This window comes from Saccopteryx leptura, chromosome 1 (assembly GCF_036850995.1).
Source record: "Saccopteryx leptura isolate mSacLep1 chromosome 1, mSacLep1_pri_phased_curated, whole genome shotgun sequence".
Classification (NCBI taxonomy): Eukaryota; Metazoa; Chordata; class Mammalia; order Chiroptera; family Emballonuridae; genus Saccopteryx; species Saccopteryx leptura.
Window position 1 is genome coordinate 379,685,203 of NC_089503.1, and position 24,281 is coordinate 379,709,483.

A 24,281-nucleotide genomic window follows, 5' to 3' on the forward strand; every position below is an offset into this window, starting at 1 on the left:
AGCTAAGACAGTTAAATACACCGAGAAGTTCCCCATTCATAGAGACTTGAATGATCTGAGACCAAGAGGGTAAGAGAGACTGAGGGGGCGCTGCTGTGGGCTGGGGAGCTTGCCCGAGTCTCTCAGACTGCAATGGTAGAAATACCACTCACGGGGGACAGAATGGGTGCAAAATAGCAACCCTAGAGGCATCACAGGGTGTGTCCATTGCCAGCCGGCTCCACAGAAGCCACCGATGGGATACAGCTTCCGGTGGGGCCGCACCAGAAGGGCGGTCTCAGTTCTCTGTGCGCAGACCTCCCGAGAAAGGAGTGTGGTCAGAGGGAAAGCTGCCGAGATGCCAGTGTCCCGAGGAAACGGTCAGGAGGGAGGCAAATGTTCATTCTGGAGAGTCGAAGCCTCACGGTGGGTTGAGGGAGCTGCCGCAGAACTTGGAAGCACTGACATGTGTGACAGAAAGAAACACCTGGGTTTGGGTGTCCCCATGGGGTTGAGTTGGGGGTGTTGGAAGAAGCAGCAGCTGTCACCGCTGTCTGATGTGAGCAGGGATTCTGGGCCACTTGGGGTTGTGTGACACTGGGACGGGCCACCTGGCATGGCCCTGGGAGTAAGAGGGGTGCTGACAGCCAGAGGGGCCAGTTTCAGAGGGACTGATGGGCCCTCTCAGCCCCGTGTCCTGTGGTCTGTAAAAGGAGATGGCGGAGGGAGAACTGGGAAGAGCCAGCGACGTCCTGGTGCATCAAGCAGAGCCGGCTGGAGGGGAGACTGGAGCCAGCAGCCTGTGCCCAGACAGCCAGCGGGTCACAGACGGCCGGCCCTGAGCTGGGCCGGGCACCTGTGTGCCTGCCTCACCAGCATCTCTAATCTAGCCTAACGCCTGCTGGACTCCGCTCTCCGGCCTCTTTGGGGCCAGGTGACTCCCCAGTCACAATCACGAGCACACACTGAGCACTTGCCTTGGACCAGGCAGGGTTCCAATAACGGGCATTTCTTTAGTCCTCCGAGCAACCCCATGAGGGCAGCCTGTCATCTCTCCCCTTTACAGAGAGGTCAAGTGGCTGGCCCAAGGTCACACAGCCAGTAAGTGGCAGTTCTGGGCATTGAACCCTGTTGATCCAGCCCCAGTGCTCAGGCTCTGACCTGCTGGCTTTACCCTCTCCACGAGCGGGTGAGGTTCCCTCCCTGACACTGGTCTCAGCCGGATCCAGGGGCGGGCGAGGCCCCAGGCCCCAGCCAGGCAGCTGGGTCGGCCAGGCGTCCCGAGTCCAGGGGTCAGGTCCTCGCCTGTCTGTCACCAGATACGTCCTTACTGCGGGAGATGAGCTCAGAGGCAGCCGCTGGGGCTCGGCTCACGTTGGCCTAATTTCCAGTAATCTCTGCAGTCACTGATCCAGGGTTTAACTAACACTGCCACCACGTGTCATCTGAAAGAGACTTCTGTGGTTGCGTGGGGCAGAGAATGCGTCCTGCTATGTAGGTGTTGAAGCCATGATGTCTTCCTGCCAGCCAGGCGGGACCCAGGTGCTGCCCAAGTCTCCCGGTGTTGAGCTCGCGTGGGTTTGCCAGCCACAAGGACGCGAGGCCTGGGTTTCCACCATCGGAGATGTGTTTCCTCCGGTTGGGCGTCACCCACGCCTTTCTACAACAAACCACGAGGGGAGCTGACCTGCCAGACGCTGACCCGGTCTGTGGGAACGGGGCGCTGGGGGCGCTCTGCCTCGGGATCTCGGTCATGTTGAGGGTGGCTCCTCTCCTTGCCGACGGGCGAAGCCACCACGACAAGACAGAGAGCCCCAGCGCCCCGGGGTAGTCCCGTGTTCTCAGGACGGCCGGAGCGGCAGCGCAGCCACAGAGCCTGGCCCTGGGCCTCCGCGGAAGTTGACAAGAGCCTTCTGATCCTTGGACCCCTCCTGGAGTCACTCCACCTCCATGAAAGTCCCTTTGTAAAGAGCAGCTCGTGCCTCCCCCTGCCATCACTCAGGGCTATGCCTTCAGGGAAGGCCAGCGTCTGGCACTGGACCACAGAAGAGGCGATTCTACCGCTTGTACTGGTAATTCCAGTCATTGTAACTGTTCTCTGGCCCCGAGATAAGAAACAACAAATATGAGACTCATGTTCTTCCAGACTCATAGCTCTGGGTCCCACTGAATTAGAACACAGCCTCAAAACCCCTCTCAACACTGGCAGCCAGCAGATCCTCCGAGCTGGCACACGAGACTGGACGTATTCATAGTCCTCCAGAACCTGGCTCCTGGCTACTACTGTGCTGACCTCGTTTCCTCCCACTCCCTTTCCCTCACTCTTTTCCAGCCATAACAGTCTTCTTATTGTTCCTGCCCCAGGGCCTTTGCACTGGCATCTTCTTCTGTGGGGAAACTCCCCACAGATAGCCACGTGGCTGCCTTGCCTCACCTTCACCTTCAGACCTCAAATGAGCATTCAGAAGTAGCAAGACAACCCTCATCACTCACTGGAATCCCATGGGCGCCTCTAATTAGCCATCTGACTTCAGAGCAACAAGTTAATCACTGTCCCTAAAATGGGAAGCATAATTTAAAAAGGTGCTACCCAGGGTTCTCATGAGCATTGACTGAGGTAATGTTGACAGTGATATGCACAAACATCTCTCTGTGAGACCTTGGGCAAGTCATTTAACCTCTCTGAGCCTCAATTTCTTCATCTGTAAAATGGGGATAATAATCGTATCTCCCTCATAGAGTTGCTATGAGAATGAAGTTAGTAGATACATGGAGATTGCTCAGAACTGTTTGGTATATAGTGAGAGTTCAGTCATTGTAGCAAGATAAGTATCTTTCATTGCTATCAAACAGTAAACCGAACTCTAAGACTTGCTTCCTGCTAAAATCTAACTGCTCAATTCAGTCCAGGGTACCCGAGTATAAGGAAGACCGAGCTCAGTGGCTTGGCGGACGCGCCTGTCTTCCAACACTGGCTCAGCCCCTTTCCAGCTGAGTGAGCTCGAGCAGGTGACCTATCTGCCTGAGCCTCAGTTTCTTCCTCTGTACTGTGGGGATGACCATTCCTACCTCACAGAGCCTGTGTACTGTGGGGATGACCGTTCCTACCTCACAGAGTCCGTGTACTGTGGGGATGACCGTTCCTACCTCACAGAGTCCGTGTACTGTGGGGATGACTGTTCCTTCCGTGTACTGTGGGGATGACCGTTCCTACCTCACAGAGTCCCTATACTGTGGGGATGACTGTTCTTACCTCATAGAGTCCGTGTACTGTGGGGATGACCGTTCCTACCTCATAGAGTCCGTGTACTGTGGGGATGACCGTTCCTACCTCACAGAGTCCGTGTACTGTGGGGATGACCGTTCCTACCTCATAGAGTCCGTGTACTGTGGGGATGACTGTTCCTATGTCCGTGGACTGTGGGGATGACCGTTCCTACCTCACAGAGTCCGTGGACTGTGGGGATGACCGTTCCTACCTCACAGAGTCCGTGTACTGTGGGGATGACTGTTCCTACCTCACAGAGTCCGTGGACTGTGGGGATGACCGTTCCTACCTCACAGAGTCCGTGGACTGTGGGGATGACCGTTCCTACCTCACAGAGTCCGTGTACTGTGGGGATGACCGTTCCTACCTCATAGAGTCCGTGTACAGTGGGGATGACTGTTCCTATGTCCGTGTACTGTGGGGATGACCGTTCCTACCTCACAGAGTCTGTGGACTGTGGGGATGACCGTTCCTACCTCACAGAGTCCGTGGACTGTGGGGATGACCGTTCCTACCTCACAGAGTCCGTGTACTGTGGGGATGACCGTTCCTACCTCACAGAGTCCCTGTACTGTGGGGATGACCGTTCCTACCTCACAGAGTCCGTGTACTGTGGGGATGACCGTTCCTACCTCACAGAGTCCGTGTACTGTGGGGATGACCGTTCCTACCTCACAGAGTCCGTGTACTGTGGGGATGACCGTTCCTACCTCACAGAGTCTGTGTACTGTGGGATGACCGTTCCTACCTCACAGACTCCGTGTACTGTGGGGATGACCGTTCCTACCTCACAGAGTCCGTGTACTGTGGGGATGACTGTTCCTACCTCACAGAGTCCGTGTACTGTGGGGATGACTGTTCCTATGTCAGTGTACTGTGGGGATGACCGTTCCTACCTCACAGAGTCCGTGTACTGTGGGGATGACCGTTCCTACCTCACAGAGTCCGTGTACTGTGGGGATGACCGTTCCTACCTCACAGAGTCTGTGTACTGTGGGATGACCGTTCCTACCTCACAGACTCCGTGTACTGTGGGGATGACCGTTCCTACCTCACAGAGTCCGTGTACTGTGGGGATGACCGTTCCTACCTCACAGAGTCTGTGTACTGTGGGATGACCGTTCCTACCTCACAGACTCCGTGTACTGTGGGGATGACCGTTCCTACCTCACAGAGTCCGTGTACTGTGGGGATGACTGTTCCTACCTCACAGAGTCCGTGTACTGTGGGGATGACTGTTCCTACCTCACAGAGTCCGTGTACTGTGGGGATGACTGTTCCTACCTCACAGAGTCCGTGTACTGTGTACTGTGGGGATGACTGTTCTTACCTCACAGAGTCCGTGTACTGTGGGGATGACTGTTCCTACCTCACAGAGTCCGTGTACTGTGGGGATGACTGTTCCTACCTCACAGAGTCCGTGTACTGTGTACTGTGGGGATGACTGTTCCTACCTCACAGAGTCCGTGTACTGTGGGGATGACCGTTCTTACCTCACAGAGTCCGTGTACTGTGGGGATGACCGTTCCTACCTCACAGAGCCCGTGTACTGTGGGGATGACCGTTCCTACCTCACAGAGTCCGTGTACTGTGGGGATGACTGTTCCTACCTCACAGACTCCGTGTACTGTGGGGATGATTGTTCCTACCTCACAGAGTCCGTGTACTGTGTACTGTGGGGAGGACTGTTCCTACCTCACAGAGTCCGTGTACTGTGGGGATGACTGTTCCTACCTCACAGAGTCCGTGTACTGTAGGGATGACCGTTCCTACCTCACAGAGTCCGTGTACTGTGGGGATGACTTTTCCTACCTCACAGAGTCTGTGTACTGTGGGGATGACTGTTCCTACCTCAGAGTCCGTGTACTGTGGGGATGACCGTTCCTACCTCACAGAGTCCGTGTACTGTGGGGATGACTGTTCCTATCTACCTCACAGAGTCCGTGTACTGTGGGGATGACTGTTCCTACCTCATAGAGTCCGTGTACTGTGGGGATGACTGTTCCTACCTCACAGAGTCCGTGTACTGTGGGGATGACCGTTCCTACCTCACAGAGTCCGTGTACTGTGGGGATGACCGTTCCTACCTCACAGAGCCCGTGTACTGTGGGGATGACCGTTCCTACCTCAGAGAGTCCGTGTACTGTGGGGATGACTGTTCCTACCTCACAGAGTCTGTGTACTGTGGGGATGACCGTTCCTACCTCACAGAGCCCGTGTACTGTGGGGATGACCGTTCCTACCTCAGAGAGTCCGTGTACTGTGGGGATGACCGTTCCTACCTCACAGAGTCCGTGTACTGTGGGGATGACCGTTCCTACCTCACAGAGTCCCTGTACTGTGGGGATGACCGTTCCTACCTCACAGAGTCCGTGTACTGTGGGGATGACCATTCCTACCTCACAGAGTCCGTGTACTGTGGGGATGACTGTTCCTACCTCACAGAGTCCGTGTACTGTGGGGATGACCGTTCCTACCTCACAGAGTCCGTGTACTGTGGGGATGACCGTTCCTACCTCACAGACTCCGTGTACTGTGGGGATGACCGTTCCTACCTCACAGAGTCCGTGTACTGTGGGGATGACCGTTCCTACCTCACAGAGTCCGTGTACTGTGGGGATGACCGTTCCTACCTCACAGAGTCCGTGTACTGTGGGGATGACCGTTCCTACCTCACAGAGTCCGTGTACTGTGGGATGACCGTTCCTACCTCACAGACTCCGTGTACTGTGGGGATGACCGTTCCTACCTCACAGAGTCCGTGTACTGTGGGGATGACTGTTCCTACCTCACAGAGTCCGTGTACTGTGGGGATGACTGTTCCTATGTCAGTGTACTGTGGGGATGACCGTTCCTACCTCACAGAGTCCGTGTACTGTGGGGATGACTGTTCCTACCTCACAGAGTCCGTGTACTGTGGGGATGACTGTTCCTACCTCACAGAGTCCGTGTACTGTGGGGATGACTGTTCCTACCTCACAGAGTCCGTGTACTGTGTACTGTGGGGATGACTGTTCTTACCTCACAGAGTCCTTGTACTGTGGGGATGACTGTTCCTACCTCACAGAGTCCGTGTACTGTGGGGATGACTGTTCCTACCTCACAGAGTCCGTGTACTGTGTACTGTGGGGATGACTGTTCCTACCTCACAGAGTCCGTGTACTGTGGGGATGACCGTTCTTACCTCACAGAGTCCGTGTACTGTGGGGATGACCGTTCCTACCTCACAGAGCCCGTGTACTGTGGGGATGACCGTTCCTACCTCACAGAGTCCGTGTACTGTGGGGATGACTGTTCCTACCTCACAGACTCCGTGTACTGTGGGGATGACTGTTCCTACCTCACAGAGTCCGTGTACTGTGGGGATGACTGTTCCTACCTCACAGAGTCCGTGTACTGTGTACTGTGGGGATGACTGTTCCTACCTCACAGAGTCCGTGTACTGTGGGGATGACCGTTCTTACCTCACAGAGTCCGTGTACTGTGGGGATGACCGTTCCTACCTCACAGAGCCCGTGTACTGTGGGGATGACCGTTCCTACCTCACAGAGTCCGTGTACTGTGGGGATGACTGTTCCTACCTCACAGACTCCGTGTACTGTGGGGATGATTGTTCCTACCTCACAGAGTCCGTGTACTGTGTACTGTGGGGAGGACTGTTCCTACCTCACAGAGTCCGTGTACTGTGGGGATGACTGTTCCTACCTCACAGAGTCCGTGTACTGTAGGGATGACCGTTCCTACCTCACAGAGTCCGTGTACTGTGGGGATGACTTTTCCTACCTCACAGAGTCTGTGTACTGTGGGGATGACCGTTCCTACCTCACAGAGTCCGTGTACTGTGGGGATGACCGTTCCTACCTCACAGAGTCCGTGTACTGTGGGGATGACTGTTCCTATCTACCTCACAGAGTCCGTGTACTGTGGGGATGACTGTTCCTACCTCATAGAGTCCGTGTACTGTGGGGATGACTGTTCCTACCTCACAGAGTCCGTGTACTGTGGGGATGACCGTTCCTACCTCACAGAGTCCGTGTACTGTGGGGATGACCGTTCCTACCTCACAGAGCCCGTGTACTGTGGGGATGACCGTTCCTACCTCAGAGAGTCCGTGTACTGTGGGGATGACTGTTCCTACCTCACAGAGTCTGTGTACTGTGGGGATGACCGTTCCTACCTCACAGAGCCCGTGTACTGTGGGGATGACCGTTCCTACCTCAGAGAGTCCGTGTACTGTGGGGATGACTGTTCCTACCTCACAGAGTCCGTGTACTGTGGGGATGACTGTTCCTACCTCACAGAGTCCGTGTACTGTGGGGATGACCGTTCCTACCTCACAGAGTCCGTGTACTGTGGGGATGACTGTTCCTACCTCACAGAGTCTGTGTACTGTGGGGATGACTGTTCCTACCTCACAGAGTCCGTGTACTGTGGGGATGACTGTTCCTACCTCACAGAGTCCGTGTACTGTGTACTGTGGGGAGGACTGTTCCTATGTCCGTGTACTGTGGGGATGACCGTTCCTACCTCACAGAGTCCGTGTACTGTGGGGATGACCGTTCCTACCTCACAGAGTCCGTGTACTGTGGGGATGACCGTTCCTACCTCACAGAGTCCGTGTACAGTGGGGATGACCGTTCCTACCTCACAGAGTCCGTGTACTGTGGGGATGACCGTTCCTACCTCACAGAGTCCGTGTACTGTGGGGATGACCGTTCCTACCTCACAGAGTCCGTGTACTGTGGGGATGACCGTTCCTACCTCACAGAGTCCGTGTACTGTGGGGATGACCGTTCCTACCTCACAGAGTCCGTGTACTGTGGGGATGACCGTTCCTACCTCACAGAGTCCGTGTACTGTGGGGATGACTGTTCCTACCTCACAGAGTCCGTGTACTGTGGGGATGACCGTTCCTACCTCACAGAGTCCCTGTACTGTGGGGATGACTGTTCCTACCTCACAGAGTCCGTGTACTGTGGGGATGACCGTTCCTACCTCACAGAGTCCGTGTACTGTGGGGATGACCGTTCCTACCTCACAGAGTCCGTGTACTGTGGGGATGACTGTTCCTACCTCACAGAGTTCCTGTACTGTGGGGATGACTGTTCCTACCTCACAGAGTCCGTGTACTGTGGGGATGACCGTTCCTACCTCACAGAGTCCGTGTACTGTGGGGATGACCGTTCCTACCTCACAGAGTCCGTGTACTGTGGGGATGACTGTTCCTATGTCCGTGTACTGTGGGGATGACCGTTCCTACCTCACAGAGTCCGTGTACTGTGGGGATGACTGTTCCTATGTCCGTGTACTGTGGGGATGACCGTTCCTACCTCACAGAGTCCGTGTACTGTGGGGATGACTGTTCCTATGTCCGTGTACTGTGGGGATGACTGTTCCTACCTCACAGAGTCCGTGTACTGTGGGGATGACTGTTCTTACATCACAGAGTCCGTGTACTGTGGGGATGACCGTTCCTACCTCACAGAGTCCGTGTACTGTGGGGATGACTGTTCCTATGTCCGTGTACTGTGGGGATGACCGTTCCTACCTCACAGAGTCCGTGTACTGTGGGGATGACCATTCCTACCTCACAGAGTCCGTGTACTGTGTACTGTGGGGATGACCGTTCCTACCTCACAGAGCCCGTGTACTGTGGGGATGACCGTTCCTACCTCACAGAGTCCGTGTACTGTGGGGATGACCGTTCTTACCTCACAGAGTCCGTGTACTGTGGGGATGACCGTTCCTACCTCACAGAGTCCGTGTACTGTGGGGATGACCGTTCCTACCTCACAGAGTCCGTGTACTGTGGGGATGACCGTTCCTACCTCACAGAGTCCGTGTACTGTGGGGATGACCGTTCCTACCTCACAGAGTCCGTGTACTGTGGGGATGACTGTTCCTACCTCACAGAGTCTGTGTACTGTGGGGATGACTGTTCCTACCTCACAGAGTCCGTGTACTGTGGGGATGACCGTTCCTACCTCACAGAGTCTGTGTACTGTGGGGATGACCGTTCCTACTTCACAGAGCCCGTGTACTGTGGGGATGACCGTTCCTACCTCATAGAGTCCGTGTACTGTGGGGATGACCGTTCCTACCTCACAGAGTCCGTGTACTGTGGGGATGACCGTTCCTACCTCACAGAGTCCGTGTACTGTGGGGATGACCGTTCCTACCTCACAGAGTCCGTGTACTGTGGGGATGACCGTTCCTACCTCACAGAGTCCGTGTACTGTGGGGATGACCGTTCCTACCTCACAGAGTCCGTGTACTGTGGGGATGACCGTTCCTACCTCACAGAGTCCGTGTACTGTGGGGATGACCGTTCCTACCTCACAGAGTCCGTGTACTGTGGGGATGACCGTTCCTACCTCACAGAGTCCGTGTACTGTGGGGATGACCGTTCTTACCTCACAGAGTCCTTGTACTGTGGGGATGACCGTTCCTACCTCACAGAGTCCGTGTACTGTGGGGATGACCGTTCCTACCTCACAGAGTCCGTGTACTGTGGGGATGACCGTTCCTACCTCACAGAGTCCGTGTACTGTGGGGATGACCGTTCCTACCTCACAGAGTCCGTGTACTGTGGGGATGACTGTTCCTACCTCACAGAGTCCGTGTACTGTGGGGATGACTGTTCTTACCTCACAGAGTCCGTGTACTGTGGGGATGACCGTTCTTACCTCACAGAGTCCGTGTACTGTGGGGATGACCGTTCCTACCTCACAGAGTCCGTGTACTGTGGGGATGACTGTTCCTATGTCCGTGTACTGTGGGGATGACCGTTCCTACCTCACAGAGTCCGTGTACTGTGTACTGTGGGGATGACCGTTCCTACCTCACAGAGTCCGTGTACTGTGGGGATGACTGTTCCTACCTCACAGAGTCTGTGTACTGTGGGGATGACCGTTCCTACCTCACAGAGTCCGTGTACTGTGGGGATGACCGTTCCTACCTCACAGAGTCCGTGTACTGTGTACTGTGGGGATGACTGTTCCTACCTCACAGAGCCCGTGTACTGTGGGGATGACCGTTCCTACCTCACAGAGTCCGTGTACTGTGTACTGTGGGGATGACCGTTCCTACCTCACAGAGTCCGTGTACTGTGGGGATGACTGTTCCTACCTCACAGAGCCTGTGTACTGTGGGGATGACTGTTCCTACCTCACAGAGTCCGTGTACTGTGTACTGTGGGGATGACCGTTCCTACCTCACAGAGTCCGTGTACTGTGGGGATGACTGTTCCTACCTCACAGAGCCCGTGTACTGTGGGGATGACCGTTCCTACCTCACAGAGTCCGTGTACTGTGTACTGTGGGGATGACTGTTCCTACCTCACAGAGCCCGTGTACTGTGGGGATGACCGTTCCTACCTCACAGAGTCCGTGTACTGTGTACTGTGGGGATGACCGTTCCTACCTCACAGAGTCCGTGTACTGTGGGGATGACTGTTCCTACCTCACAGAGCCCGTGTACTGTGGGGATGACCGTTCCTACCTCACAGAGTCCGTGTACTGTGTACTGTGGGGATGACTGTTCCTACCTCACAGAGCCCGTGTACTGTGGGGATGACTGTTCCTACCTCACAGAGTCCGTGTACTGTGGGGATGACCGTTCCTACCTCACAGAGCCCGTGTACTGTGGGGATGACCGTTCCTACCTCACAGAGTCCGTGTACTGTGTACTGTGGGGATGACCGTTCCTACCTCACAGAGCCCGTGTACTGTGGGGATGACCGTTCCTACCTCACAGAGTCCGTGTACTGTGTACTGTGGGGATGACCGTTCCTACCTCACAGAGCCCGTGTACTGTGGGGATGACTGTTCCTACCTCACAGAGCCCGTGTACTGTGGGGATGACTGTTCCTACCTCACAGAGTCCGTGTACTGTGGGGATGACTGTTCCTACCTCACAGAGTCCGTGTACTGTGGGGATGACCATTCCTACCTCTCAGAGTCCGTGTACTGTGGGGATAACTGTTCCTACCTCACAGAGTCCCTGTACTGTGGGGATGACTGTTCCTACCTCACAGAGTCCGTGTACTGTGGGGATGACCGTTCCTACCTCACAGAGTCCGTGTACTGTGGGGATGACTGTTCCTACCTCACAGAGTCCATGCGCAGAAGCAGAGAGCCCCTGACTGTCCAGTGCTCAGCACACGGTAAATAGTCAGTAAATTGTGTGCGAGACAGAAACAGCCACGTCTCCCTTGCTCTGTGCCGCCCATGCAGGGAAGCAGACGGGGGCCCGTGGGGCTTACAGGAAGATGGAGAGCCTGGGGAGCCAGGACCGTTTGCCTCGGTTTAATGAGGCCCTTTCGTGTGCCCTGAGATCTCGCAGCTGGCCGGAGAGGTTGGCAGGCCCGCGGTTCCGTGAAGAGTCAGTAATGAGGGTGCAGAGCCAGGGACGTGGAGTGGAGGCCTGACGTGGCTGCTCCAAATGAATGCTGGGGTTCAGCAGGCAGCCGCCGGGCGGCACCCATGGGGGGGGGCAGCTAAGAAGTGGGGCTTCTGGGGGAGTGGCGGGGGGTGGGCAGTGGAGATAAAGGAGGTGGCGTTTGCTGACAATTCCAGAAAAGCAAGAATTGCTTTTCTTGCATAGACACCAGCACCAATTTCTTCCTCTTGCACAAATACACTCTGACCTGTTCTTATCTGTCACAAGCCTCCACGTAACAAACTCCTCGCCCGCACTTCATCTTACCTGCAGCCGGCTGTATTAGTCAGAGAGGCTGGTTACTGTTGCAAATGGTTGCAAACGCATCAAGGCTCAAACTAGGTCGGATTTGATTTCTGGCTCTCCTAAGAGCCCAGGGCGGTGTCCTGGTCAGGTCAGGATGCCTGCTGCCCCCGAAGACTCAGGCGCCAGGTTCCCACCCCCCGGGGAAGTTGTTGGCAACTGCATGGTCAAGGCATGTCACCACACCCAGGTCACACCCAGGTCAAGGCAGGTCACACACCACATCCAGCCAGCAGAGGGACAGACAGTGTGGGGCAAGCACCCCCTCTCTTTTAAGACCTGGCCCATAGGTCGCACACAATGCTGCCACCACCTTCCCTTTGCCAGAGTGACCGACTGGACACCCCTCCCTGCAAGGAAGCCTGGGCAATGCAGTCTGGAGCGAGCGCAGGAAAGGGGCAGAGGGGCCTCTTCTAGTCAGTCAGCTCCCAAGCTCTGGGTGGAGGCTCTCAGACGCTCTCCTGGCCCCGTTGCCCCACGCCCCAAATGCCTTTAATGGTAGCAATTAGGAGGGAGCAGGCTTGGCCTGCAAGTGTCTCTAGAAGAGGTCACATGGTGAGTCGCCTCAGAGGTGTCAGGAGATGTCTGGGAGTCTCTGGGGATGGGGGAGCTTAGGGGACTGGGTGTGATTGGGGCAGAGCAGTGACTAATGTTACCTGGGATCAGAACCTTTACGGACCACATAGACGCAAACATCTCTCTCTTTCTCTCTCTCTCTTTCTCAGTCACTCTGCTCCCAAATGGCAGACACACACAGACATGCCCCCACACACACGTCACACACATGCACACACATTCACTTATACGCCTGTCACAAGCCCCAATCACTTACCTACATCACATCCACAAATGTCAGAAGCATAATACAGAAAACTCCTTTCAGGAAGCATCTCACACCAGCCGATGTCTGAGAGTCACCACAGTTAGCCAGCCATCATATTGAAACAAGACTCTTATGTTGATACAGGCCTTCACATTTAACAAAGGGGTCTCTCACTCACTGCTCAACCACAGAGCAACCATTTACTCAGCAGCGACTCCCAGTCAGACACCGTGATTGGCAGCGGAGATACAAAGATGAATGAGACAGACCGCGGCTCACGGGAGACGCAGGCGTAGACAGAGAAGGGCTCCGACAGAGGAATGTACAAAGGACCCGGTGAAGCAAGCGGCAGCGGCTCTGCCTGGGGTCAGAGATGACATTTGAGTCAGGCCTTAAAGGATGAATGATGTCACCAGGTGGAGAAAGAGATAAGAGGTTTCCAGGAAGAAGGGCTGCCCGGAGCCAAGGCTGGCAGGGGGGGTTTGTCTGGGCAGTGACAAGTGATCAGAGAGGGTGTCCCTAAGGCTGGGGCTCCTCTAGCTCAGTGGTCCCCAATCTGTTTTGGGCCACGGACTGGTTTAATGTCAGAAAATATCTTCACGGACCGGCCTTTAGGGTGGGATGGATAAATGTATCACGTGACCGAGACAAGCGTCAAGAGTGAGTCTTAGACGGATGTAACAGAAGGAAATCTGGTCATTTTTTAAAAATAAAACATCATTCAGACTTAAATATAAATAAAATGGAAATAATTTAAGTTATTTATTCTTTCTTCGCGGACCGGTACCAAATGGCCCATGGACCGGTACCGGTCCGCGGCCCGGGGGTTGGGGACCACTGCTCTAGGTAAGGCCCAGAGGCGCCGCTGCGAACGTGAGGTCACGGTAGTCTGTTTCCAAAATGTGAGGAGAGAATGACAAATTAACAGGTACGATATTCTTGTCATGTAAAGGTTATCAGGGGTGCAGTCAGAAACAAAAAAGAACCCTCGTATCAAGGAGGAGTTTCAGTACAAGGAGGAGATTCAGATATGGGTGATGGAATTGCTGGCAGGGGCCAACCAGGGGGACAGTGAGGCATTGCGGACATTGGGGACAGCTGGAAGCCATGACCACCCACCCACCCCCGTCCGAGGATGAGGGAACATGGAGGAGATGGTGTGAGCAGCCTAAGGTCCAACTCCATCGGGCAGGAGCTAGAACCCCAGGAACTGGGATGACAAGAAGAGTCTCAGGAGCCAAGAGGGAGAACCAGAAAAAGAGGGAGAAATACTGGCTTGTCCCTTCCTCCTAATCCTCCAGTCTTCCTCCAGTCTTCCATTGGCCATCTACACCTGGAAGCCTGAGGGCAAAGGAGCCTGGGAACAGGCAAGGGAGCCTGGGAAATGTAGTTCTTTATCGGGCTGAGTGGGCAGGTGAAAGGGAAGACATAAACTGAGAGCAGATAGTAGAATAACCAGTATGCTGTGGTTTTCTTCTTCAACCTCTGGTATCAGCTATGGATATCATCTGTAGATGTGTTTGCTAGTGTTAAATGTTGCACGAGCAAATGCCAAATGAACATTAATAAGAAAAAACAAAACAACAAAAACAACAAAAAAACAAAACTCAGAAGCAACCTCTTAAGCTTGTGTTGTTTTTCCTGGGAATGGACTTGGTTGGGGTTGCAATCTTAAATTGTGTTTGAGAGCAGGCGGGCTTAATTAAATTTAACACATTGGACCAACTTAACTTAAAATAGCAATTCATGTTTTCTGCTCACAGAAATGTCGCTAGTTTATGTGATGGAAAGAAACCTGTCATAATTTCAGGACGTATCTTTCTCAAAGAAGCTGTGACCTCACGGGGGTGCCAGATAACGTCCTCTGCCTTTCCAGCCACATTCCCCTCCTCCCCCTGCTGTGTGCCTGGCGAGGATGAGCAGGAACGCTGGCTTCCGGCTGGGTTCGGCCATGGGGAGCAGCAGCAGAAGAACAGGGCAAGGGAAGGGAGTGAGGTCAAGGTGCTTCCTTGTCTGGGTCCCATGCTGTCGGCGTGCCCCTGGCTGCCTCTGTCCCTCATCTGAATCCTCTAGACCAATGTCTCTCAACAGGGGATGATTTTGCCCTCAGAGGACCTCTGGCGATGTCTAAAGGCATCTTTGGTTGTCCCAACTGGACATCTAGTGGGTAGGCGTCCGGGATACTGTTAAACAGTCTGGAGCGCACAGGACATCCCCGACAACAAAGGATCTTTCAGCTTGAAGCGTCAATAGTGCCAAGGCTGAGAAACCCTGTGCTAGATCAGTGCTTCTCAAGCTGTTCATAGTGGAGGGCTGGTGCTGTCGCCCTCCCATCTGTTGCAGACCAATGCTTTTGTAAGAATATAATAGAAATAAATTATCAGGGAAAGTGATCATGCGCTTGGATGTCACAACCAATGCCAACTCGCTATAAACCTTTCTTGGTGCCTGCTCTCAATTTCCGTACTGTCTGATCATGAACGGGGAGTAAACAGCTCATGGACCAGCATCCGGCTGTGGGCTGCACTCTGAGTCATGCGGGCCTGCGTGATTCTCTCTCCTGCCTGGGATTGGTGGCCTCCCCGGGGATGCTCAGGCTGACAGGGAAGAACAGTTTGGCTGCTACCAACCTTGAGTTATTACCCAGCCCCCTGGGGTCCCCCACCCCCTATCCAGCCCGTTGTAATGAGTCCTTTTGTACATAAAGCCTTCCTCTCCCTCCGTCAGTGTGCCTTCTGCCCCTGGAAAGCCTGACCGGTTCAGGAGCGCTTCCCTAAGGAATGTGTGCAAATTAGAGGGCGCGTGGCGGGAAGGGAAGAAGGGGATGGCCAGCCAGGTGTGGGCACTCTGCTTGGCTCGTGCCTTAGGGGCCACGGCCAGCCCCTGAAGAGCGTTTCAGGGGGCGAGGGCCACGGCCAGCCCCTGAAGAGTGTTTCGGTGAGCGAGGGCCACGGCCAGCCCCTGAAGAGCGTTTCGGTGAGCGAGGGCCACGGCCAGCCCCTGAGAGCGTTTCGGGGGGCGAGGGCCACGGCCAGCCCCTGAAGAGCGTTTCGGGGGGCGAGGGCCACGGCCAGCCCCTGAAGAGCGTTTCGGGGGGCGAGGGCCACGGCCAGCCCCTGAAGAGCGATTCGGTGGGCGAGGGCCACGGCCAGCCCCTGAGAGCGTTTCGGGGGGCGAGGGCCACGGCCAGCCCCTGAGAGCGTTTCGGGGGGCGAGGGCCACGGCCAGCCCCTGAGAGCGTTTCAGGGGGCGAGGGCCACGGCCAGCCCCTGAAGAGCGTTTCGGGGGGCGAGGGCCACGGCCAGCCCCTGAGAGCGTTTCGGGGGGCGAGGGCCACGGCCAGCCCCTGAGAGCGTTTCGGGGGGCGAGGGCCACGGCCAGCCCCTGAAGAGCGTTTCGGGGGGCGAGGGCCACGGCCAGCCCCTGAGAGCGTTTCGGGGGGCGAGGGCCACGGCCAGCCCCTGAGAGCGTTTCGGGGGGCGAGGGCCACGGCCAGCCCCTGAAGAGCGTTTCGGGGGGCGAGGGCCACGGCCAGCTCCTGAGAGCGTTTCGGGGGGCGAGGGCCACGGCCAGAGTTGTGCTTTAGATGCAGCTCCCTGGAGGCGATGGTCACAAGCACAGCCAGAGGCCAGGAAGCTCGTCTGGAGGCTGCGGCGTTCACCCAGACCAGAGATGGGAAGCCTGAGCACACATGTGAGTGCGGAGCCATCCAGAAGGCGGACCTGCCGGCCCGAGTGCTGGTGGGAGGTGGGCAGGAACGGGGTGGGCTCGGGCTCCCAGACCGGGCCTGGAGAATCGGTGGTCGGTTATGCTGGGGACCATGGGGGGGGGGTGGACAAGGCCACGTGGACAGCAGGTGAGTTTGGTTCTGTCCTTAGAGTTTGAACGGTGCCCATGTCACACGACGTTCTCATGCAGTGTGTCCTTTCTGCTGCCTGGAGCGGGCTCGGTCTTGCTTCCCAGAGTGTTGGTTCTCAGTCCCAGCGGATCCAGACCTGGTCTCAGCCCCACCAGGGCCCCACAGCAAGGGAACACCGCTCAGCTTCCTCCTTCCTGAAATGGGGATGATAATAACCTGCTCGGGGAAGGTTGCCAGCTGGAGCGCAGGCTCATCCGGCTTGAACGCGGGTTGCTGGCTTGAGCATGGGACTATAGACATCACCCCAAGGTCGCTGGCTTGAGCCCAAAGGTTGCTGGTTTGAAGCCGAAGGTTGCTGGTTTGAGGAAGGGATCACTCACTCTGCTGTAGCCCCCCAGTCAACACACATGTGAGAAAGCAATCAATGAACAACTAAGGAGACTAAGGAGCCGCAATGAAGAATTGATGCTTCTCATCTCTCTCCCTTCCTGTCTCTGTCCCTATCTGTCCCTCTCTCTGTCTCTGTCACACACACACACACACACACACACACACACACACACACACAACCTCCTTGGGGAGATGAGAGCATGGCAACTTCCAAGCATGAGGTTAGGACATGGAGAATAATGGTTAATGCTGTTACTGGTAAAGGTAAACCTGATGCTGAAGACTGTTCTGAGCCACTTGTCTCCCGTTCTTCTGCAAGTACACGCGCGCACACGTGCACGCACACGCACACACACGCACACATGCACACACAGCAGAGGAACCAGGAGGTGCTGCTTCCTGCTGACAGGCCAGTTCTTGTGCGAGGCTTCCCCAAGCCTGGCCCTTCAGCCCTGGTGCCAAGGACCCGCTTGCCCATTACACCACTGTATGCAGCACAGCCCAATCGTGGCTCCATCACATCACGATTTTCCCTGAGTGGGGAAGCCAGGGGGAGAGAGAGTGGTCGAGCAGGGTCCCACCAAAAGTCACCTGCGGAGGGCAGAGAAGCAGGGCAGTGGCTGCGTGGCATGTGGTCAGGAGGAGAGGCTCGACAGACTGCCCGGTTCAGACGCCAGCTCTGCCACTTACTAGAGCGCCACGGAGCCGGCGGCTCGGCCTCTCTGTCTCGGGTTCGTTATCCGTGACATGGAGATGCCAGTGAGGGTAACGACGTCCCCAACGATGGTCGATGGTTGGGAGGACTCAATGAGATGAACCCTCTTAAAGATCTTAGAACAGTGCCTGGCACAGAGGAAGCCCTTGGCGTTCACTACTGTTCTTGGTATTAGTATTATTAGTGGTGGTAATAGGGTTATTAGTATTATTAGTGGTGGTAATAGGCTCTGCTTCCGAGGAGGAGACGGTTTAAACATTGAGGTGATTTCTGGGCCCGTGGTTCGCCTCCAGGTCCTGAGGTGGTTGTGAACAGGAAGTGCACTGTGGAATGTGGAAACCCTTGTCTCATCACAGGGGCTCAGTGAACCGGTGGGCCCATCCCCCGCCCTCAGATGGAGCCAGCTGGCCCATCCTCCATCGCTCTTGCACTGCCCAAGCCCCGGCCAGGTGCGGTGGTTCAGTGTGGCCAGGAGCTGGGCTGCCAGGGGGTGAGTCCTAGCCCGGCCAGTGAGGCTCGCTTCCTGCCTCTGGAGCCTGTCTGCCCACTGCAGGGGGACGGGCGTACTAGTAGTGCCCACCTCAGAAAGTCGCTGTGGGACCAAGTGAGCTCATGGCACAGGGCGCCTAACACCGAGCTTGGCATAAGGCTGCCTCTTGGGCAGTGTTGGCTTATTATTGTCACCATTCTGGGTGTGGTGGCTCGTGTATTTCCAGTCTACAACACGATAGCCCAGTAGCAACGGCTACAGAGGGCTCCTGGGCTCTGCCCAGTGCTGGTCCGCAGGCCAGAGAGCTGCTGGTGGAGCAGTGTGAGACACAGGGGACTCTGAGGCTGTCCCAGGGAAAGAGGTGGCTGACCGGTCCCAAGCCAGGGTGGGCTTTTCACTGAGATGAGGGAAAATGCCCCCATGTTTGTCACGCAGTGAGGAACAAGCCCAGACTATGGACCTGAAAGGTAACGTTAAAGTTCCAACCGCCCCATTCTGTAGTCCAGCCGTGTGACGTCGGACAGATCACTTAGCTTCTCTGAGTCTTGGCCATTCCACTCCCCTGACCGGAGAGTATGAGCTCCCTCTCTCACAGGACTGCCATGATGCCCAGCTGAGACACAGACCTCAGGGCTGGCCTGCAGGTGCTTGCTAGGTCCAGCCATTCCCACCCCCTCTACCTGCCTCTTCTGCCCCAAGCACTGCAGCTCTGGGGTTGGGTGAGCAGGGTGCAAAGTTCCCTCCGTGTGGCTTCCCCAGCAGCAGAGCAGCTGGGAGGGAGAGGAGGGAGGCGGAGTCCCCAGGCTGCCCGCTGACGGGTGGTCAATACCTGCCTGTCAGCTCCACTCCTCCATGCAGACTCCCTGGGCTCAGGGTCTCAGCCTCTGGAATTTCATATTTGAGATCTCAATTAAGCTGCTCTGGGTTTGAAGGGTTGGCGGTGGCCAATGAACCCCTTGAGTCATAGGGGGCAGGAGAAGGGAGGGTGCTTTGAGAGTGGAAGACCCTGGGGAAGGGACAGAGAGGGACGCGGCACCTGCAAGCCGAGGTGAGTATTTCCGCCGGAGTGTTTATGAGGTAACACAGTCATCGTCCCTGGGAGCAGCACTAGGCGTCACACCTGAATGAGGGCCACAGAGAGCAGGGTTGGCCCAGGCTTCCTGAAGGTCCAGGCAAGAGCGGCCCAAGTGCCAGTATGGGGACATTGCTGCCTCCTCATGCCGTCCCCTAAGGTGGAGGGACCCATCTGGGCCTTGTCAGCCAGAGAAACTCTCTCTGAGCTCTCTGTGGCTGTGAGGGGGGACCCGTCCTTCTCTCTGGGGGACAGAATCACCCTCCAGTCTCCAACATTGCCCCCGCCCCCATTGTGCCCCAGCAAACCTTCCCCTCCCTGGGCATGAGAAAGCCACCTGGGCTGAGGGCGGCCTTGGCCCCCGAGGTCAGGACCTTGTCTGTGACTCAGGCGACTCAGTACAGCACGGGGCCAGAGAGGAGGCTCCGTCAATGTTGACGAGTCTCCAAGGACAGGACAAGGTGGAGACCGAGCCTTCTGGGGGGCTAGAACAGGGCCAGGAGCCAACTGGACTCTCACTCCCCACCCCACCCCATTTCCCAGAGACTGTGGGAATATTGCAGCAGACATGGCAGAAGCGGGCTGGGGAGGGGGTCCCTTTGTTTAATTTCTGCTTTTCTGCTTCTTGGAGCCTTTAACCTGTGCCTCTCCGTGTCTCTCCCTCGGCCCCTCCCTCCCTGTGTTTCCCGTCTCCTCTCTGCCCTCTCTCTCCTTTCTCCTCCGTCCCTCCATCTCGAATGGCTTTCCCGTCTCTGCTTCCAACTCATCCTGCCTTCATTTCTGCCTCCTGTGGGTGGTTTGCCCACACGTGGTTGTTGATGCCCCTCTGTGTACGTCTCTCTCGGATGCTTCTGCCCCTGAATCTTCCCACCGGACCTGTCTTTCCTGTTTTCTCACTTGGGTCCCTGTCCTCACATCTCCCCGACTCCTTCGCTATTTCCTGTGCCCTGTTCCTGTCACCTGCCGGTCCCTCCCACTTCTCCTCTCATGCCTCCCTTCCCCTCTGTTCTCCACTTCTCCCCTTCCCTGTCTCTTCATCATCTCTCTCTCTCCTGCTCTGCCTCATTCTGTGTCCCTGGGTCTGTCTCTCTCTCTCTCTCCCTCGGCCCCCACACTTCTCCATCTGCCCTGTGTCTGTCACTCCCTGTCCTTCTATTTCTGCCTCTGTCCCCCACTGCCCTGCACCCCCCACCACCCTTCCCATGCTGTGTCTACCCCCACCCCACCCCACCCCTAGGATGATCCCCGCTTCCAACAAGGCCTTTGTGGTCAACAACCTGGTGTCAGGGACCAGCTATGACCTGTGCGTGCTGGCCATGTGGGACGACACGGCCACAACGCTCACGGCCACCAACATCGTGGGCTGCGCGCAGTTCTTCACCAAGGCGGACTACACGCAGTGCCAGTCGATGCACAGCCAGATCCTGGGCGGCACCATGATCCTGGTCATCGGCGGCGTCATCGTGGCCACGCTGCTGGTCTTCATCATCATCCTTCTGGTACGCTACAAGGTCTGCAACCACGAGGCCCCCGGCAAGATGGTGCCTGCCACGGTCAGCAACGTGCACTCACAGACCAATGGGGCCCAGCTACCCACTTTGGGCAGCGTGTCCAGCGCGGCCCCCGCTCTGCGGCCGCCCAAGGTGGTGGTGCGCAACGAGCTGGTGGAATTCAGCCCCAGTGTGGCCCGAGGCAGTGACTCCTCCTCCTCCAGCTCCCTGGGCAGCGCGGAGGCGGCGGCGCTGGGGCGGGGCCCCTGGAGGCTCCCGCCCCCTGCCGCGCGCCCCAAGCCCAACCTTGACCGCCTGATGGGGGCCTTTGCCTCCCTGGACCTCAAGAGTCAGAGGAAGGAGGAGCTGCTGGACTCCAGGACTCCAGGCGGGAGAGGGTCTGGGACATCGGCCAGGGCCCACCACTCGGACCGAGAGCCGCTGCTGGGACCACCTGCGGCCCGGGCCAAGAGCCTGCTTCCCTTGCCCCTGGAAGGCAAGGCCAAACGCAGCCATTCCTTCGACATGGGAAACTTCGCAGCTGCAGCGGCGGCAGCTGGAGGGGTCACCCCGGGCGGCTACAGCCCCCCTCGGAGGGTCTCGAACATCTGGACAAAGCGCAGCCTCTCTGTCAATGGCATGCTCTTGCCCTTTGAGGAAAGTGACCTCGTGGGGGCTCGCGGGACCTTCGGCAGCTCCGAGTGGGTGATGGAGAGCACGGTGTAGGTGTGGGGTAGGATCCTCCCTCCTCCGCCTGCAGGGTCTTCACCGACCAGTCTCTGTGGGGTTTCCATGGTGATGTTTACATCCAGGGGCAGTTCAGTCCCCCTGTCAACAGCCTCGCCGCCGCCACCACCACCCACAGCACCTTCCCAGGCCTGTCCCCACCCCCAGCCAGGGTGCGCTCAGGGAAAGCGGACTCCATCGCTACGGGTCAGACTGAGCCCCGAGTGTTTGGGAAGGCGGGACGCCTGCCTTTCTGACCACAAATGCAGCGTATAAGCAAGTGGCTTTGGATTGCCTATGGTTCCGGTGTTGTTTTTATTTCTTAACTTGTCCCTTCCACTTCCCAAATGGCTCCTCTCCGTTCACACAGAGAGTGGAGAGCTCACTCCACCTGGGGAGGCAGACTCCCCGCGGCCCTGGCCGTGGGCGGTTATTGCCAATTGATGAGGGAACGGACTGATTCTGGTTCCACCCTAGTTTGGGGAGACTGTGGAGTCCCCTGTCCAGACCCGTCACGATTCACAACCATCCCCACACCTGGGAGGGTGGAGGGACCCCCCATACCGGGCCCGGCTTCCTTTGCTTCTCAAATATGGCTGCCCACCTCCTTCACATTCGCCTAAACCGGAGGGTAACTTCTAGGACTCCTGCTATGTGGCAGGCAGAGGGCGAAGGGCTTGCTGAAGCATGAGGGATGTTAACTCTTGAAGTGTCTTGGGGATTTTTGCCTCCTTTGGGGGGAAGCTGGGTCAGAAAGTTGCCATGAGCGTCTGGTGGGCCAAGAGGACTTCTCGTCAGGAAAGCAGAGCGGGTGTGGGCACAGGAGCACTGGACTTAGAGCCCAAAGCTCCGAGTCTGGGTTCCAGAGCCACCACTGAATAAACCAGCTGAAAGCGTCGTGGGGGAACCCTTTTCTTCTTTTGGACTTCAGTCTCCTAACTCACAACATACTGGGACCCTACCCGGTCTCCCATTCCATTCCGGTTCCGAGGACCAATGAACTCTCATGACTGGCAGTGTCAGGGTTTCCAGCTCAGCAGAGCCAGTAGCACACGTGGGTAGAGCCCCCCGGACACGCAGGGAAGATCCTGGTGGCTTTGGAGGGGAGAGCTGAACCTTTTAGTATCGTAGAGCTTTGAAGCTTGAAGAGGTGTTTGCAACGATCTCACTCTTAACCCTCTGTCCCCTTCCCCCTCTGCAGAGGATAAGGGATTGGCCCCGGGTCACACAGTGAGTTAGTGACCATGTCAGGGAGGACGCCAAGGCTGCCTGTCTCCTAGGGTTCGTGGCTGGGACCTGTTACCCTGTCTTCACCCTGGGCAGAGCAGTTCCGTGTCCAAGGTCTGTCTTTGTTCCTGAAGAAGCTGACTCAGGGTGGGACATGGGGGATGCCTTCCATGATGCCATCTGTGAGGAGGATCCGTCCATGGACACGACATGATGGCGATGGGGTGGGGGGGACATGACCCTCTTCCATGTGAAGGTTGCTGTCCATTCTCCTACAGTGTTGAGAGGGGACAGAGGAGATGTGGCCGGGGAGACACTGCTTTCAAAGCCCCTGCGGACTTGCCCTTGCATCCCTGTCTCCTGGTCTCTGTCTGTTCCAGGTCTCTCCTCTCCGCCAACACACTACCTCTCACTCGGCCCCCCCGCCCGTTTCTTCCCCTCCCAAGACTCCCCATCAGTCTCGAGCCTCTCCCTTGTCCTTCTCTCACTTCCTTCCATTTGCCACCCACTCGGCATACAAAGCCTCCAGGTGAGTCTACCTTGGGCAGAAAAGTTCTGATGGGCTCCGACCTGGAGCTGAGCTGGTGGCTCCCACCCCACCCCGCCCCAGAACGCGCAGGGGAGGCGGAAGGGGAGCTGTCTATGCAGGATTGCCTTCTGGCTCCGGCCCAGGAGCCTCTGAACCCCATGCCTTCATCCTTCCCTTCCCCCTCCTCTCTCCCTTTCCTCTCTCCTCACCTTCCCTCTGCCTCCTGTTTTCATTCTCTTTCTTCCTGTGACTCTGCGCCTTCCTTAGTCCCCCTCTGGTCCCGACAAGGTCACTGACAGGCCGGCCCAGTGCCAGAGCGCACGCCTCCCCCAGGCAGGGCGGCACCCACACAGTCGGGTGACTTGAATGGAACTCCCTCCCAACCTTCATTTCCCTGCCCCATTTCCTCCTCTCCTTTTTTATTGCACCTTTTTTTTTCACCCAGCCTTTCAAAATGTAGCCATGGAAGAAGTGACCCCAGATAACACCTTTCTTTCTGCCTTTGGGTTCAGCCCCCCAGAGGGAGCGTGGTGGGCATCGGAAGGGGAGGAAGCGAATGTCTTCCCGTCAGTGGCTCCGAGCTCTGTTGTCACGTGCTGTGTACTTGAGCTGTGTTTGTCACACTTCTGATGGGAGGGTTCGGAGAGCCACATCCCCGTGGTCAGAATATAAATGCCATTCTTATCCTTTGCGAAAAAAAATGATGTACAGTAAAATGTACAGTCTTAAAAACAACCATCAACCACAATTCTTGGGAGAGAAAGAGAGAGAGAGAGAGAAAGAACGTTCGCATGTCTGTGCATGTCTGCTGTTCATTTTCTCTGGAAGCTCTGTGGTCTTCTGAAGGTGGCTTTGAAGTGACATTTCCCCTGACATCTGTGTTGGTGGCTGCCTGGTGGCAGCCTGCTGCCTGCCAAGTTCACGTGTAAGATGGAAACCTTCTGAAATGAGAGAACAGGGCCGTCCTCCGG

General features: G+C 56.4%; 1 protein-coding gene across 1 annotated transcript in view; it reads left to right on the forward strand.

Moving 5' to 3' along the window:
- The window catches only part of LRFN2 (leucine rich repeat and fibronectin type III domain containing 2), a 313,066-nt gene extending 289,784 nt beyond the window's left edge, over nucleotides 1-23,282 (forward strand). Inside the window, exon 3 of the mRNA XM_066359485.1 lies at nucleotides 20,576-23,282. Within this exon, the coding sequence (XP_066215582.1) occupies nucleotides 20,576-21,554 (979 nt within the window). The 3' untranslated portion in view covers nucleotides 21,555-23,282. The remainder of the gene's footprint in view (nucleotides 1-20,575) is intronic.
- Nucleotides 23,283-24,281: the final 999 nt, after the last annotated feature.